At 41.2% G+C, this 19,279-nt stretch overlaps 1 protein-coding gene across 2 annotated transcripts in view; it reads right to left on the bottom strand.

Moving 5' to 3' along the window:
* Positions 1-19,279, bottom strand: part of LOC128656359 (probable cation-transporting ATPase 13A4) — a 355,156-nt gene that overhangs the window by 52,706 nt on the left and 283,171 nt on the right. For both annotated transcript variants that reach the window (XM_053710219.1, XM_053710218.1), the window contains 3 exons: positions 11,657-11,699; positions 1,672-1,781; positions 1,271-1,367 (listed from right to left, as the gene is read on the bottom strand). In XM_053710219.1, the coding sequence (XP_053566194.1) occupies positions 1,271-1,367; positions 1,672-1,781; positions 11,657-11,699 (250 nt within the window). The remainder of the gene's footprint in view (positions 1-1,270; positions 1,368-1,671; positions 1,782-11,656; positions 11,700-19,279) is intronic.

Raw genomic sequence — 19,279 nt, 5'->3', positions numbered from 1 at the left:
TCATGTATCCCTAGGAGAAAAACATACATCCCCCTAATAAAATAAAGATACTTACCCCTCAGGAATCACGCAGTGGAGCACTCACACAGCTGCTCAAGATGTGACAGACATCTCCTCCTCTGACTAGTACCCAAGTAAGAAAAAAAGGAAAAGCATTGTAACTCATCTACACTGATTTCACTACTCTCACTAAGAGATTTATGTGTCTACTCCAATACCCAAGTCCTCTCTTGCAGGGAACATACCCATTAAAGGACCGTCTTCTTCTAACACCTTCTCTGCCATCCTCTTCTAGTGACGAAAGGCAAAGAATGACTGGGAGAATTGGGAAGTGGGAGGGATATTTATAGCCTTTGGCTGGGGTGTCTTTGCCTCCTCGTGGTGGCCAGGTGTTGATATTCCCAACAGTTATAAATGAAGTCGTGGACTCTCCATGCCTTGGGAAGGAAATAAATGAGGAAAGTAAAATGCAGTTGTTTCATTATGCATAACTAAATATTTTATATGAAAATATCAAGATGTTTTCTGTCTCTTCAACTTAATAAAGTATTCAAACCTGATGTAACATGCTGGCCCATTCCTCTGCTACTTATCTGTGAGCTACTGGAACCCCACTATACCGCTACATACTATATAGAGAGAGAGATAGAGAGAGAGAAAGAGACAGAGAGAGATAGAGAGAAAGAGATAGACAGAAAGAGATAGAAAGAGATAGAGAGAAAGAGATAGAGATAGAGATAAAGAGATAGAGAGAGAAATAGAGAGAGAGAGAGAGAGAGAGAGAGAGAGAGAGAGAGAGAGAGAGAGAGAGAGAGATAGAGATAGAGAGAAATAGAGATAGAGAGAAATAGAGATAGAGAGAGAGAAAAATAGAGAGAGAGAAAAATAGAGAGAGAAATAGAGAGAGAGAGAGAAAGAGAGAGAGAGAGAAATAGAGAGAGAGAGAGAGAGAGAGAGAGAGAGAGAGAGAGAGAGAGAGAGAGAGAGAGAGAGAGAGAGAGAGAAATAGAGAGAGAGAGAAATAGAGAGAGAGAAATAGAGAGAAATAGAGATAGAGATGATAGAGAGATAGAGAAATAGATATAGAGATGAGAGAGAGAGACTGGACTTGCATAATTTTAAACACATTGGAACCAAAGACTAGGGAAGATAAAGCTTTACAATAAAGCTAAGGCATAGTAATATACTGTAATATCTGTGTCTAGGGAAGTATGGGCAGATCTGTATTTGTTACTGAAACATATCTAGAGGAAGTATGTTATACTCATACCCAGTAGAGAAGCAGCACACCAATGTACTGTATCATGCTGTAAAGGGCCATATATTTGAACACACAGAATGAAGTAATAAGAGCAGCTCTTCCTTCCCTAGAAGACAACACATAATGAATGAGTGAGTAAATGGAAGGGTGAATACATTGATAACAAATGTAAAATGGATTTGCATTGACTCAGATCCAATGTGTAATTGAATGTGCCTTCTAATGTTAAGCTGTTTATACAGTAAATAAAGCTATTATAAATATGGGCAATAATAAATCATAGTTAAAAAAAAAGTTATGTGATTGAATGAATATTTGCAAAGTTGAAAAGTATTTCGACCAATTAGTTAATGGGAATATTGAAAACAGACACCATTTATACATAATTATTTTTTATATTCAGTACTTACTTTATAAGCTGTGGGACACACTCAATATTTGGAGTTTTTGATGTGAATGGAGAAGCTACAGAGGCCTCTTGTTCAGATAAAGAAATTCCAACATGAGCCATTTTCAATGCCTAGAAATGTTAATAAACAGCATTTTAATTATAAATGTGTTTACCAAAAACTAAATATACTACTGAGATAAGAAGAGGTTTACATGAGACAAGGTGATAGTGATATGTTCCCTTTCAATCTTGACATCCTCTTAGCATTTCTTGTAAGCAGTGACACAATAGTAAAGCACCACACTTAGGGTCAGATTAAAAGTGGCACGCTATTTAGCGATTTCGCTTGCGCACAAATAATGCCAGATATAAACTTTTAATACACGCGGGTTAGTGCACATTACAAGTTGAAAGTAATTTGTTTGCATGCAAGTGATGTATGTATATACCTATATATATATATATATATATATATATATATATATATATATATATATATATATATATATATATATATATATATATATATATATATATATATATATATATATATATGTCCAATGTGGATCCAGCACTCGCTTGAACAGGTAATCAACCTCCGGGGTGCACTCAAACCTAATAATATACAAATAACTAAATGAGGCACTCTCCGATTTTAGCTTAACGTGACTAGTCTGAGGACGGGGCAAACCCCAAAAACGTTCACTTAGTAAACTTCACGTTAAGCTGAAAACGGGGAGTGCCTTGTTTCGTTTTATATATATATATATATATATATATATATATAGTTTGATGCAACTTTTATTTAGCTCTAACACTTTATGGAAGGAACACAAATTTAGTATGCACTCATGTTTATGTATGCAATCATGTTTACTTTCAACTTGTAATTTGCATGCAAGTTAACACGGGCATGATATTGTAATATCCAAAACAAGCAGAGTCAATCCAGCATTCAACTTCATTACATTTAAGCTTACATTGAGTGAGATGAGTCTGGATATTTTGGATGTGACAGTAATAAAGAAAGGAGCAAACTATAGCACTGACATCTTTAGAAAAGAGACAGAGCGTAATAGTCTTTTACATTTTAATAATGCACACCAGCCTTCTCTCATTAATTCCCTGCCCTGCCGCCAATTGATTAGGGTGAAAAAATTGTCTCAGATGAAGAGATTGTTCCCCAGAGATTAAAAGAAATGGGCTGGAGGTTTTTAGAGAGGGGGTACCCAAGCAAGCTTATTGATCAGGTAACTACAGAGGCGAGTGTGATTCCAAGAAAGAAATTGATGGAGCCTAAACAGATTAGGGAGAAGCCAAAGAGATTATTTTTTTTTATTATTATTTATAAACAAGCTTTATTATCAGGTAATAAACAACATTACATAGATTAGGTACGTCATACAATACTTTTGTTGCAAACATGAATACAATATTCAGAAATTATCGATAATGACGGCCCTTCAAAAGCTTGATTTTTATCTAGAATTTTTCAAACATATAAAACGAATAATAACATATAACGATATCCTGGTTAGTCAAAACATTTCCTCTCTCTGTCTCAGCACACACAGCAGGTAGTATCTAGTTGTAAGAGTGAAGGCAGAGTGGAGAAAGAAAGAGGGTGAAGAACGTAGAGAGGCGGCACATGGGGGGAAAGGGAACGGGGAAAAAAAAAAGGGGGGGGTGATTTAAATTTGTGGGGAGGGGAAGGGGGGTTATTCTGTTAGGAAACACTGAACACAGATTCAGTACTCATTTATACTAAAGAATTGTTCCATCTTTCCAACATCATCTCATAGGTTGTAATTTGGCCTATTTTGAGGTAGTGTAGCTTTTCTAGTGCTAAAAGGTCAGATACAGAAGACTGCCAATCGTTCAATGTGGGGATATCTGGCGATTTCCATTTTTTGGGGATCAGTCGCTTTGCTCCTGTGAGCATTAGTAATAACAGGGGCCGAAAGAGTGCATTTTTAAGTTTCGGTAGGTTTAGAAAAAGTAAAGTTTCTAGGGTCTTGGGGACCTCTATTTCCATGATGTCCGATATTTTTCCCAGTACTCTCACCCAGAAACTGTCCAACTTCGGACACGACCACCAGATATGTGTGAGTGTACCGAGCTCGCCGCAATCCCTCCAGCACAGGTGGCTGGCTCTGGGGAAAAGGCGATGTATCCTACTCGGAGTATGATACCATCTGCATTGTAATTTTAGTTGGATCTCCTGTATGGTAGCCGAAACTGATGAACGCCTTACCAAGGAGAATGCCCGGTGCCACTCCTCATGAGAGTGTTCCGTGTCAAGCTCCCTATGCCATGAAGCTATATACATGGGAGGAGGGGTGTCAAGACCGATCAGCATTAATTTGTAAATGAGGGAAATCAGTCGCCTGTGAGGATTATTAGCGATACACAGTCGTTCAAATGGGGTGAGGTCCCTAGTTAATTGGTCTTTGCACTTAAGATGTGATATGTAGTGCACTAGTTGATTATATCTCAGCCACGAGGTGAAAATGGGGTCATTTATTTCTTTCATTTGACTCTGAGTTTTAAATCCCCCATTCTCTATGGCGCTATAAAGACATCCCTCTTTCAGAGTGTAAGGGGTGCGCAGTCTCGATCCTAACTTGTGGTATGGTAGTGCAGGGTTTTCTAGTGTAGGTAGTAGAGGGGAAAGTCCTCTTGTGATGCTGGTAGAAGATGAAGACGCCCTATCCCACTCAGTCAGCACGTCTTTTAATATAGGGTATCTGTTTAGGACTTTAGGGCGTTGATTCATGGGAATCCAGGCCAGTGTGCCTACGTTGTTAAGTCCCAAAATATGACTATCTTTTCGAACCCATAGTTTGTGGTTTCTGTTTTGTGACCATTCTACAATGTGCTGCAGAGCTATGGCCCTTTTGTATGTATTCAAATCTGGGAAATCCAACCCTCCCCTATCTCTAGGAAGGTACATAGTCCTTTGCGGTATTCTGGGCCTAGTGCCTGTCCATACAAACTGTTCTAATAATCTCTGCATTTGTGGGATGTAATCTTCTGGTAGGGAGATCGGGATAGTCTGCAGAACATATAGAATGCGCGGTAGCACATTCATTTTGATTACCCCTATTTTGCCAAGCCACGAAAGTGGCTTGTTTTTCCAGGACGAGAGATCATTAGTGATGTCCTGCTTTAGTTTGAAATAGTTTTCTTTGAATATATCTTGGTGTTTTTGGGGTATATAAATGCCAAGATACTTTAGTTTTGCTGTGGATATTGGGATATTATATATGTCTCTGAGCATATCTATGTGATCTTGAGGGGCATTAATGTTAAGTAACTCTGATTTCCCTAAATTTAGGTGGAAATTTGAGACCTTTCCATAGTTATTTAACTCCTTAAGGAGTTCAGGTATTGATGTGTGTATGTTCGTGAGAGTGTAAAGAATGTCGTCCGCGTAGAGTGCCTGTTTATGTTCAATGTCGCCCAGTTTGACCCCCGTTATTTTGTCATTTCGCCGAATCCTCTGTGCTAGAGCCTCTATGGACAGGGCGAACAACAAAGGAGACAGAGGGCACCCCTGTCTAGTTCCGTTTGTAATTTTGAACGGCTCTGAAAGCGTGCCGTTTACCCTTACTCGGGCGCCCGGGTCAGAATACAGAGAAAACACCATGTTTAGAAAACTCTCTCCGAAATTCATCGATCGCATCACTCGACGCAGAAAAGGCCATCCGACCCGGTCGAAGGCCTTCTCTGCGTCGGTAGAGAAGAGGGCCATAGGCACACCTTCAACCCTTGCATAGTTTGTCAACTGTAGGACCTTTGTGGTATTGTCACAAGCCTCCCTACCCGGAATGAAGCCCACCTGCTCTGGAGAGATCAAATTTGGTAAAAATTTATTGAGGCGTTTTGCCAGAATTTTAGCTAGTAGTTTAATGTCCGTGTTTAGTAAGGATATTGGTCTGAAATTTTCTGGGGTTGTGGGTTCCTTACCCGGTTTGGGGATGACCGTTATGTGCGCCTCCAGCATGGAACTCATCAATCTGGGGCTGTCACGTAGGTTATTGAATAATTGGAGCAAGCTAGGGGCCAGTAAAGGAAGGAATGTCTTAAAATATTTAGGTGTGAGTCCATCCGGACCCGGGCATTTCCCTTTGGGGAGATCCTTAATTGCGTCAGTCAGTTCATCTAGGGTAATTGGGGCGTCTAGGGTGTCCATGTCTGCGTCTACAAGTTGGGGTAACTCTAGGTCAGAGAGGTACTCGTCAATTTGGTTTACCTCATTAGATGATTGGTTTGCGGTTTGCATTCCGTCTAAATTGCTAGGCAAATTATATAGTTTACTATAGTATGTGTGAAAGGCTTCTGCAATCTGTTTGCAACCTTTTATTTTGGAGCCATCTTTCGCTTTTAAGTGATGTATGTGGGCTTTAAGCTGTGATCTACGGATCGATTTCGCCAACAATTTGCCTGGCTTATTACCCCCCTCATAGTACTGTTGTTTGGTTCAAAACAGTCGTCTGTGATGGGCTGTCATAAGATGGTTTTTAAGATTTAGCTTGGCCGTTGTGATGTTAGTTTTAATTGCTTTATCAATCGGTTTGAGCTTATGTTTAGCCTCTAGGTCAGAGATTGTAGACAATAGCTGCGTGTGTTTTTCTCTATACGACCTAATCTGTCTTGCCTTATGTTTGAGGAAAACACCGCGGATAACACACTTGTGCGCTTCCCATGTGTTTGGTAGGGAAGTACTCGCGGGGTCGTTGATTGTGAAATATTCGGTCAGAGACTTGCTTACGTCTTCAGCTATGGGCGGTGATTCCAGTAAGGAGTCATCCAACCTCCAGATATATGTTGTTGGGGGAATGTCGGGCCATATCACCCTGCACATCACGGGGGCATGGTCAGACCAGGTGATGGAGCCTATCTCACAGTCCACTGTCAAGTCGAGATCCAGAGAATCTGTAAAGAAATAGTCTATGCATGAGTATTTGTCGTGTGGGGGGGGGGAAAATATGTGTAGTCTCGGTCTGTTGGGTGTAATGTTCTCCATACGTCGTGTAGTTGTATGTCAGCAAGAGACGTCCTCACACTCTTCAAAGAGATTAATTTTTGTTTCAGAATGTTTTAACCAGAGCAAATAAATATCTAAATTACTACATAAACATTGGCACCTTGTGAGTGATTGTATCACAGAGTTTGAGGAGCTTAAATGTTTCCCATTTACTGCTTACAAGAGGAGTGGCAACTTACAGGATTCTTTGATTAAAGCTGAAAGAGGTCCCAAGAAACCTCTCAAACAATCATTAATTTCCAAAAAGAATATGGGATGCTTTCCTTGCTTGGGATGTGTGAATTGTAGTTCGTTGATTAAGGGTCCATACTTAACACATCCCCAGACTGGTTATAAATTCTACCATAATGGACATTATACTTGCAACAAATCTTATGTAATTTATATGATCAAATCCCCATGTGGGCTTGGCTACGTTGGAGAGACCACAAGACGTGTCAGGGATCACATAAATGAACATGAGTAACATTCGCTGTAAGGTGTTAACTACACCAGTAGCTGCCCATTTTTTACAGGAAGGTCATCAAATAAATTGATTATGTTTTTAGGTTATTCAAAGGGTTGATACACCTAGGTGAAAAGGAAACAGGGAGATGTTATTAAAACAGTGTGAGTTTTTTTGGGGTCTTTAAATTAGATACAATGGAACCAAAGGGAATGAATAAAGAAATTAGTCAGTTTTTTTTATTAGTGTTTTCTCATAGAAATATATTGAACAGTGAGGTATTTAACTGTGTATTTTGCTTAAAATAAGATGCTTTGTAACATTGTTTTTAAGTTGTAGATAGTATGTATCATAATATATATTGTGGTATATTATCCTGAATTTTTTGTACACTCTGCTGCCCCCTAGTGGTGCAAACATATATGATGTATGACAAGTCAATTTGCTTAATTAATTGCATTAGCTGATTGATATGGCTATAAATTAAGGCAGAGAACATGTAGTGAATATGACATGATTAAGGGGAACGCCCCCAAAACGCTGTGTTGAAATTTTGATCCCCATGTTTTTCAAATATAGGGACTTTTATGAGCTAAGGAACTACATCTTGCTGTGATATTGTAATATCCCACCCACGCTAATGATAGCACGCCACTAGTAATCTGGCCCTTAGCATGGAGACCCCATGATATACTTAATGCACCTTTTTTTTTTTTTGCCCCATTTTTTAAAAAAAATTTGCCCGCAATTTTATTTTTTGCCAGCCTGGGCACAGGTGAGTGACGGGCACTGTCTCCAATAGATCTTGCTGCGATCACACGGTCAGGTCAGGCAGTGATGTCAGAACACAACATCACGTGACCCACTTGCTCATACTGAGCACGACCATAGCCTTGACACATGCGACAGCAGCGCTCACCAACACCTAACTCTACAGAGGCTGTCTGAGCCAGATCGCACTGCAGATAGGCAGTAAGTAAGCAGGGTTTGTGCGCACAATGCTTACCTCAGTGATCTCAGATGTTCCACACACTATAAACTACCCCGGCATCCTCCATTACATACTCTGTTACAGTACAGAGTATGGAGGATGCAGCACAGGGGTAGTTTATAGTGAGCGGAACATCTCATATCCTCAGAAAACTTTCCCATAAAATACGTGGAATAGGAATATCAGCAGTGTGTATGTATGATGTTATCAATAACACAAACGTGTACATGTAACAGTCATTGTGCCTGAGTTGGGGGCATCATATTTTTGTTGGGGGCATCATTTTATTGCAGGGGAGATGGGGCATCATTTAATTGCTGGGGCATCATTTTTTTGCAGGGGGCTTCATTTATTGCAGTGGGGCTGGGGGCATCATTTTATTGCAGTGGGACTGGGGGCATCATTGTATTGCAGTGGGGCTGAGGCATCATTTTATTGCAGGGGGGCTGGGGCATAATTTTATTGCTGGGGGCATCATTTATTGCAGTGGGGATGGGGCATCAGTTTATTGCAGTCGGGATGGGGCATCATTTTATTGCAGAGGGACTGGGCATCATTTTATTGCAGGGGGGCTGGGGGCTTAATTTTATTGCTGGGGGCATCATTGCAGTGGGGCTGGGGAAATCATTTATTGCAGGGGAGCTGGGGGCATCATATTTTTGCTGGGGGCATCATTTTTGTTCAGGGGCATCATTTTATTGCAGTGAGGATGGGGCATAATTTTATTGCAGGGGGACTGGGCATCATATTATTGCAGGGGGACTGGGGATTTAATTTTATTGCAGGGGGGCATCATTGCAGTGGGGCTTGGGAAATCATTCATTGCAGGGGGCTAGGGGCATCATTTTATTGCAGGGGCATCATTTATTGCAGTGGGGATGGGACATCATTTTATTGCAGTGGGGATGGGGCATAATTTTATTGCAGTGGGGATGGGGCATAATTTTATTGCAGGGGACTGGGCATCATATTATTGCAGGGGGACTGGGGGTTTAATTTTATTGCAGGGGGCATCATTGCAGTGGGGCTGGGGGAATCATTTATTGCAGGGGGCTGGGGGCATAATTTTATTGCAGAGACATAATTTTATTGCAGGGGGCTGGGGCATAATTTTATTGCAGGGGATCTGTGACATCATTTTATTGCACGGGTGATTCATTTTATTGCTGGGGACATCATTTTATTGCTAGGGGCATCATATTTTTGTTGGGGGCATCATTTTATTGCAGGGGGCATCATTTTATTGCAGGGGAGATGGGACATAATGGTATTGCAGTGGGGCTGGGGCATCATTTTATTGCAGTGGGGCTGGGGCATCATTTTATTGCAGGGGGCCGGGGCATCATTTTGTTGCAGGGGGCTGGGGGCTTCATTTTTTTGCTGGGGGCATAATTTATTGCAGTGGGGATGGGGCATAATTTTATTGCAGGGGGACTGGGCATCATTTTATTGCAAGGGGGCTGGGGGTTTAATTTTATTGTTGGGGGCATCATTGCAGTGGTGCTGGGAGAATGATTTATTGCAGGGGGCTGGGGGCATCATATTTTAGCTGGGGGCATCATTTTATTGCAAGGGCATCATTTTTGTGCAGGGGGGCTGGGGGCATAATTTTATTGCAGGGGGAGTTGACTTCATTTTATTGCAGGGGGCTGGGGGATCATTTTATTGCAGGGAATTCATTTTATTGCTGTGGGGCTGGGGACATCATTTTATTGTTGGGGGCATCATTTTATTGCAGGGGAGATGGGGCATCATTTTATTGCTGGGGCATCATTTTTGTGCTGGGGGCATCATTTTATTGGAGTGGGGCTAGGGGCATCATTTTATTGCAGGTGGGCTGGGGGCTTCATTTTATTGCTGGGGGCATCATTTATTGCTGGGGGCATCATTTATTGCAGTGGGGAGGGGGCATCATTTTATTGCAGTGGGGATGGGGCATCATTTTATTGCAGGGGGGCTGTGGTTTAATTTTATTCATGGGGCATCATTGCAGTGGGGCAGGGTGAATCATTTATTGCAGGGGGGCATAATTTTTTTCTGGGGGCATCATTTTATTGCAGGGGCATCATTTTGTACAGGGGCATAATTATTTTGCAGGGGGGTTGGGGGCATAATTTTATTGCAGGGGGCTTCATTTTATTGCAGGGGGCTGGGGCATCATTTTATTGCAGGGGGGATTCAATTTATTGCTGAGGACATTTTATTGCTGGGGGCATCATATTTTTGTTGGGGGCATCATTTTAATGCAGGGGAGATGGGGCATCATTTTATTGCTGGGGGATCATTTTTGTGCTGGGGGCTAGGGGCATATTTTTATTGTAGGGGGCATCATTTTTTTGCAGGGGGGGCTAGGCATCATTTTTTTGCAGGGGGGCTTAATTTTATTTCTGGGGGCATCATTTATTGCAGTGGGGCTGGGAGCATCATTTTATTGCAGCAGTGGGGCTGGGGGCATCATTTTATTGCTGGGGGATGTGGCATCATTTTATTGCTGGGGGCTTTAATTTATTGCTGGGGGGAATCATTTATTTTATTGCGTGTGGGCTTTGTGTGTGGGCTGTGTGTGTGGGGGGGGGGGGAGCTGTGTGTGGACTGTCTGTGTGTGGGGGCTGTGTGTGTGTAGGGGATGTGTGTGTATGGACTGTGTGTGTGGGGGGCTGTGTGTGTGTGTGAGCTGTGTGTAAGTTGTGTGTGTGTGGGCTGTGTGTGAGTGAGGGGGCTTTGTGTGTGTGTGTACACCTGTGTATGTATATATCTGTGTACCTGTGTATGTGTCTGATTGTGTGGATGTATGTGTATATAAGTATCTCTGTGTGTATTACATCTGTGTGTTTGTGTGGTACAGTGCATTGCCCCATTTCTTTTAAGTATTTTTTGTTCTGGGTAGAGGCCCCGGGCTGTCAATCTGCCTAGGGACCTTCACTTGCTAGGTCCGGCCCTGGTGTCTCTGTAATGTTCTTGTTATCATAAGAAAACACATAAAAATAAGGCCCAGTTCAACTCAACTGTTCCTAATTGTCAGCATAATTCTTCATTATATACTTAAACAGTTGTTCCAATAGTACAAATGGTAAATTGCAATACATACAATTTTATAGTGCTGCACATTAGGGGATTTATGTTTTTATATATATATATATATATATATATATATATATATATACACATATAATATGTTGTGCATTACGTTAAATGATTTTTCTTCAATTTTTTTTTTTTTCATTTTAAAAGCTGTGGGGCCGGGTTTGGGCGGAGATTGGGCGGGGTTGTGGGCGAGGAGAAAGAGGGCCCCATTTTGTCATACTGCCTTGGGCCCCACAATGGCTAGGGCCGGCCCAGGATCTTAATGCTGGAAACATTTTACTTTCACAATTCTCCATGCTTACATCTTCCTGTCATCTTTTTCTCAAGTTATAGTGCGCAATTTATCATCAGGCGGGTGGACAAGAGTCGGCGAGCGGAGCCCATAATCTATGGTTTGACTGTTAATGACAGACTGAACTACATTTACTACTTACTCCACAGTCATTAGCTCCATCACCGCACATTCCAACGTAGTAACTAGACAGAAGAAGAGAATATTTATTTATAAGCATAAATTCTTATAAATTATTTTTACATGTGGAGCAGTGCAGAGGTTTGTGACATTGTTTTAACAGAATTCCCATGCTTCCTGCTCTATAACAAAGTCCCAGGAGAGGAACCGATGGGCTGCCAAGATGTCTTTCCGACCAGTGGAAAAAAGAAATGCAAAGCATTATTTCCAATGTTGTTTCTTATGGAATCCGGTTGTTCGATTTATTGTTGTTGTTAGATTCCACATTATCCCCTCAGAAAATAAATAAAATACCCTGGAGAGTAAACACCTTGTAATTAAAGGGACAGTATACACCAATTTTCATATAACTGCATGTAAAAGACACTACTATAAAGAATAATATGCACAGATACTGATCTAAAAATCAAGTATAAAACAGTTTAAAACTTACTTGGAAGCTTTCAGTTTAGCTCTGTTTAAAAGGTTACTGGAAAACCCACTAAAAGTGGGAAATAGCAGATACCACCCCCTTCCTTTGCATATGAAAAGACCCTTTACACAAACAAAAGCAAGCTGAAGTAGGCATACATCGGTATTCTCCTAAAACTTTGGGGCTTGGTTAGGAGTCTAAAAATCAAAGCAATGTTATTTAAAAATAAGCAAAACTATACATTTAAAAAAAAAAAAAAAAACTGTATGGGTTATATAAATGGATCATCTACAAAACATTTATGCAAAGAAAAATCTAGTGTATAATGGTCCTTTAAAAAGGTGTTGCCACAGCTAAACCTATCAGCTAAGTCTTAATATTTTTAAAACAAATTAAGATCCTTTTAACTGTTATTTTTAAATAGCCAAACTCCAGCCACCATTTGCCTTATTTGGAGGAGCCAATCTGGGCTTTAGTCTGCAGAAAACAAGGCTGTCCACGGTCATAAAGTTAGTATAACGTACTCTGTTTTGCAGTTGCTATCAGTTAATGTCAATTAGTGAAAAATATGTAGTAGGGTTAGCCTTGAAAAGTGAGCAGGGTACTTTTCATGTTCTGAGAAGTCGAAATTGGTCAATTATCAGAGCTAGGTTACATGAAAAGGTGTCAAAATTGTGACGAAACCAATCTCGCCACTGTACATTGGAGGGCCTGTTATAGAACATTCTTTGGGCTGGAGGTACATGGGCTTAAGGATACCCAGAGACTGCATGGAAATATGGAATTTTATATGCTGGACACCCCATGTACTTTCATAACTTTGTCTTATGTCTATGTCACCCTGTATCCATAAATACAGGATGGGTACAGGGTGTGAGTGCACCTTTTGGGAGCAATTGTGACTCTATAAACCAAGTGGGCATAAAAGACTTTATAGCTAATAAGAACTGTTCCTATATTCTGTAATAAGATGTATTCTATGTATGTTTCAGATCTGATTGTGTCTCAGGAGTCTGTCTGGGTAAACTGATTGTGTTTTGTGTGATTATGTTAACTAGACTGCCCAACATCAGATTGTCTGAGTAAACGTTCTTTCCCAGTAAATTAACTTAATGTGTTAATCTGTTTTACCTGTGAATAGACAATTGTTAGAGGTTTGATGCATTGTTCATATGTTTGCTTTACTGTTAAACCAATGCCCTCTGTAACCTGAAGCCAGGGTGTATAAATCTGTGTGCTGCCTTCAAATAAAGTAGTCATTCTGCTGATATCTGTTGGACCCTCACCATGGAGCTTTGACTCATGTTTGGGGGGAGGGAGTGGGGAAATTTACTGTATGCTGCCTGTGCCTCTGCCCTTTTATAACAAGAGATAGTAGTCGCACCACCAAGTTCAATGAATAGTTTTCTTTATTGAGCCAAGATCAAAAAATCAGCAACGTTTCGGACACAAGTCCTTAATCTTGCATAACAAACAGACACTGATTCACTTCTTATATACCCAAAATAAGTCACACCTGCACAGCTAATTGTAACACCTGAAAAGTCAGGTATAACATTAACAGCCAAATGTTGCCACCATGTGGTCAACTACAAACATCACACTTGTCTAAATAATTTTAATTTAACTATTACTTATCCAGCAATGAATTAATACATAGTCTAAAATATATCCATGTACAGTGCAGACTCTCAAGCAGTGTATGATTTTAACTTGTTCCTTTATACTACATATTAGCAAAGATAGATGTAAACATTTTATTTAATGAAGATTTTCAAATAGATTTCTACAGAAAAATTGACCAATCTAATTCTTTATTCATGCCCCCTGGAGATAATGTCCCTAATTCATAAATCCAATACGCTTCACGTTTTTGTAATAATTTAATTCTATCACCCCCTCTTCTAGGATGTTGCACTTGTTCCAAAATCTGGAACCTTAATTGGCTTAGATTATGCCCTGCAGACAAAAAATGATGGGCAACTGGGGCATCCTTTTTCTTGGTTCTAATACTACTTTTGTGTTGAACAATGCGTTCTTTGACGCACTGGGAGGTCTCGCCCACATAACCCAGCCCACATGGGCATTTAATCAAATATATCACAAAGTCAGTATTGCAAGTATAATGTCCCTTAATGAAATATTTTTTGCCAGTACTTGGATGACTAAATGTTGGCCCTTTAATAATACTGTTGCAATTTGAGCACCCTAAGCAGGGAAAACTACCCAGATTTTTCTTGCCAAAATAAGTTTGAACTGGTCTCTTAGATGGACCAATATCTGCCCGTACCAGAACATCTTTTATGTTTTTTCCTCGTTTAAAAGCTGGCATAGGGGGAATCTTAAATTCCTGAATATTAGGATTACAAGTGCTCAAAATGTGCCAATGCCTACGAATAATCTTCATAACCTGTTGATTCCAAGGGGCAAATTGACTTACAAACACAATGAATTAAATGCAGCAACTAGTCACATCAGATTCAAGTTAGTCTTTAGTGAGGAGAGTGTTGTATTTCTGGACACAGTTGTGTCAAAGTGTAAATCAGGTCTAACTGTGGACCTTCATAGGAAAGACACAGATTGCAACACTCTCCTGCACTATAAAAGTGCACACCCCCCTTCACTGGTAAGATCTTTACCCAGGAGCCAGTTTTTACGTGTAAGGCATATTGTGTCTGATGAAACAGTGGTTAAAGACAGGCTTAAAGAAATGGGGGATCGCTTCCTACAAAGGGGATATCCATGTGAATTAATTGAGACTGAATTTAGGAATGCATTAAACACCCCTAGAGAGTTGTTATTGGAAAAGAAAAAACCTATGATGGATGATAATAAAAAAAGCCCTAGACTAGTGTTTGTAAGTCAATTTGCCCCTTGGAATCAACAGGTTATGAAGATTATTCGTAGGCATTGGCACATTTTGAGCACTTGTAATCCTAATATTCAGGAATTTAAGATTCCCCCTATGCCAGCTTTTAAACGAGGAAAAAACATAAAAGATGTTCTGGTACGGGCAGATATTGGTCCATCTAAGAGACCAGTTCAAACTTATTTTGGTAAGAAAAATCTGGGTAGTTTTCCCTGCTTAGGGTGCTCAAATTGCAACAGTATTATTAAAGGGCCAACATTTAGTCATCCAAGTACTGGCAAAAAATATTTCATTAAGGGACATTATACTTGCAATACTGACTTTGTGATATATTTGATTAAATGCCCATGTGGGCTGGGTTATGTGGGCGAGACCTCCCAGTGCGTCAAAGAACGCATAGTTCAACACAAAAGTAGTATTAGAACCAAGAAAAAGGATGCCCCAGTTGCCCATCATTTTTTGTCTGCAGGGCATAATCTAAGCCAATTAAGGTTCCAGATTTTGGAACAAGTGCAACATCCTAGAAGAGGGGGTGATAGAATTAAATTATTACAAAAACGTGAAGCGTATTGGATTTATGAATTAGGGACATTATCTCCAGGGGGCATGAATAAAGAATTAGATTGGTCAATTTTTCTGTAGAAATCTATTTGAAAATCTTCATTAAATAAAATGTTTACATCTATCTTTGCTAATATGTAGTATAAAGGAACAAGTTAAAATCATACACTTCTTGAGAGTCTGCACTGTACATGGATATATTTTAGACTATGTATTAATTCATTGCTGGATAAGTAATAGTTAAATTAAAATTATTTAGATAAGTGTGATGTTTGTAGTTGACCACATGGTGGCAACATTTGGCTGTTAATGTTATACCTGACTTTTCAGGTGTTACAATTAGCTGTGCAGGTGTGACTTATTTTGGGTATATAAGAAGTGAATCAGTGTCTGTTTGTTATGCAAGATTAAGGACTTGTGTCCGAAACGTTGCTGATTTTTTGATCTTGGCTCAATAAAGAAAACTATTCATTGAACTTGGTGGTGTGACTACTATCTCTTGTTACATTTACTGGGGGTATTTTGCAGTGCCCCTGTGATTGCACACCTTGGATCCCAGGTGCTGGACTTTGAGAACCTTTCCTCTGCCCTTTTATGCCAGGGTTATACCGTAACAATTGGTGGCAAGCGACGGGATTGTTCCCACAGCCAGAAGGACAGCTACAGGAGACACCATTCCCTGGATTTACAAGTTGGGGGCAACGCATGTCCCAGTACAGCGACCCTAAAAGCAACAAAATGGAACCAGCAGTTTTATACGAGGAGGAGGACCTGGATGGCCGGGATGCATTAAGGAAAGGCCTCTGGTACCAGGCCCTGGATAATGTACAATACCAGCAGGGTAAGAGTCTCCCCAGTGAAGAGCAGCGGTTGCAGAAGCAAGTGGCCCTGCGGATGCCCTTCCTGGGAGAGCAACCCCTGGAGAAATGGGTGAAGGAACTAGAGCACCGGGTATGGCAGGAGCTATGGATGGAGGATGCCTACCAGGCGCTCTGGTGGTATATGGCACAGTGTATGCCCTGGACAGCTGAGCATGACAGGCCAGAGGGAGAGGAGTTTGATGGTCCTGGCTTGTTATGGGAGTCCTTTGCAGAGCCTGACTTTGGGAGCCCTGCGCAGACCAGACTTCAGGACATTTTCTATGAGAGGGAGGCTAGGCATGACTGGGCTGACCCCCATGAGGTAGAGCCAGACCTGGCTCACTTAGCAGCCCTGGAGTGGGAACTGGAGCAGGACTACAGAGATCTCTTCCACTCCATTGGGAAGGCTCAGCAGGACAGCAAGGTGAAAGACCCAGATACAGACCCATTCAGCTGGGAAGATATTGTGGAGATTTACTGGGAAGGACCCCAGGTGGCCGGTGGAGATGGGACAGAGGTCTCTCCACCGGTCCTGCAGGGAATTGGGAGCCCAGACTCCATTCCCCAGTGGCAGGCTGAGTTACAGGGGGCAGAGACAGTTGGTCCTGTCCCCCAGCAGCAGAGGAATATGCAGGGAATTGGGAGCCCAGACTCCATTCCCCAGCGGCAGGCTGAGTTACAGGGGGCAGAGACAGTTGGTCCTGTCCCCCAGCAGCAGAGGGATATGCAGGGAATTGGGAGCCCAGACTCCATTCCCCAGCGGCAGGCTGAGTTACAGGGGGCAGAGACAGTTGGTCCTGTCTCCCAGCAGCAGAGGTATATGCAGGGAATTGGGAGCCCAGACTCCATTCCCCAGTGGCAGGCTGAGTTACAGGGGGCAGAGACAGTTGGTCCTGTCCCCCATCAGCAGAGTGAGATGCAGTGGATTGGGAGCCCAGTCTCCATTCCCCAGCGGCTGGAAGTATGTATGGGAGAGGAGCTTGTTACCCCCTCTCCCCAGCAGCAGCTTAACGCACCAGGGGGAGACAGTAAGCCCCACAACCGTGCAGATGGGACCGTGGTCTCTGCACTTACAGCACAGGGGGTAGGGACAGTTGGTCCTGTCCCCCAGCAACAGGGCTGTTTAGCCAAAGGGGAGATGATTGGTCTCCCCCTCCAGCAGCACAGCTATGTATCCAAAGGGGAGACAGTCGGTCTCCCCCTCCAGCAACAAGGCTCCCACCAGGCTACTTCCATGGTAGTGCTGGCACCCGGGCAGAGTACAGCTGGTCTCTGCCCACCTTGCAACCCACCAATTCAGCGTACCAGTCCCCCACACAGCTGTGGTGAGGCACCTGGACATGGACAAGTTTTCAGGTGTAGTAACCATTTATTGTGGGTGGGCTGTACTACTAATTGTGTTTTATGGGTGGGTTGCTGGACTAACCAGGGCACTGACCGACAGGAGGTCAGATACCCTGTTAGTCTGTTTGGAAAAGGGGAGAGATGTGACGAAACCAATCTCGCCACTGTACATTGGAGGGCCTGTTATAGAACATTCTTTGGGCTGGAGGTACATGGGCTTAAGGATACCCAGAGACTGCATGGAAATATGGAATTTTATATGCTGGACACCCCATGTACTTTCATAACTCTGTCTTATGTCTATGTCACCCTGTATCCATAAATACAGGATGGGTACAGGGTGTGAGTGCACCTTTTGGGAGCAATTGTGACTCTATAAACCAAGTGGGCATAAAAGACTTTATAGCTAATAAGAACTGTTCCTATATTCTGTAATAAGATGTATTCTATGTATGTTTCAGATCTGATTGTGTCTCAGGAGTCTGTCTGGGTAAACTGATTTTGTTTTGTGTGATTATGTTAACTAGACTGCCCAACATCAGATTGTCTGAGTAAACGTTCTTTCCCAGTAAATTAACTTAATGTGTTAATCTGTTTTACCTGTGAATAGACAATTGTTAGAGGTTTGATGCATTGTTCATATGTTTGCTTTAATGTTAAACCAATGCCCTCTGTAACCTGAAGCCAGGGTGTATAAATCTGTGTGCTGCCTTCAAATAAAGTAGTCATTCTGCTGATATCTGTTGGACCCTCACCATGGAGCTTTGACTCATGTTTGGGGGGAGGGAGTGGGGAAATTTACTGTATGCTGCCTGTGCCTCTGCCCTTTTATGCCAGGGTTATACCGTAACAAAAATAAATAATGGAAATATATTGCAAAGTTGTTTCATTACTCATAACTAAACAATTATTGTCCCTTTAAAGAGAAATTAAACACTTTGAGATTGTAATAAAAAAAAGTGTAACTGTATGTAGTATTAACTCCGCAATACAAGGTCATTATTCATTTTGTCCCCATCTCCTGTAATTTAATTATTACAATACTCTTAAATGTGTAAGTTCAGACACAATAGAATTAACACTGCTTCATTACACACTCATTGGCTGCACACTTAAGTGACCCATTTATAATTGTCTCTAATTAGCCCGAGCAGAGAAGATGATGGCACTCATTGCCTTATGGACCGAACATATAAACTGTTACAATTCTTAAAAAAAAACATATCTGCATATTATTCTCAAGATAATTTTTATGTTGAATACATATACATACATAAATTATATCTAGCATAAAGTCAAAATTATAATGCATACAATATATCTAGTATAAAATTAAACTTAAAGGGACAGTCTACACCAGAATTTTTATTGTTTTAAAAGATAGATAATCCCTTTATTACCCATTTCCCAGTTTTGCATACCCAACACAGTTATAATAAAATACTTTTAACCTCTGTGATTATCTTGTATCTAAGCCTCTGCAAACTGCCCCTTTTTTCAGTTCTTTTGACAGACTTGCAGTCTAGCCAATCAGTGCCT

Source organism: Bombina bombina, chromosome 4 (genome assembly GCF_027579735.1).
Source record: "Bombina bombina isolate aBomBom1 chromosome 4, aBomBom1.pri, whole genome shotgun sequence".
Classification (NCBI taxonomy): domain Eukaryota; kingdom Metazoa; phylum Chordata; class Amphibia; order Anura; family Bombinatoridae; genus Bombina; species Bombina bombina.
This window is presented reverse-complemented; position numbering and strand designations above follow the sequence as displayed.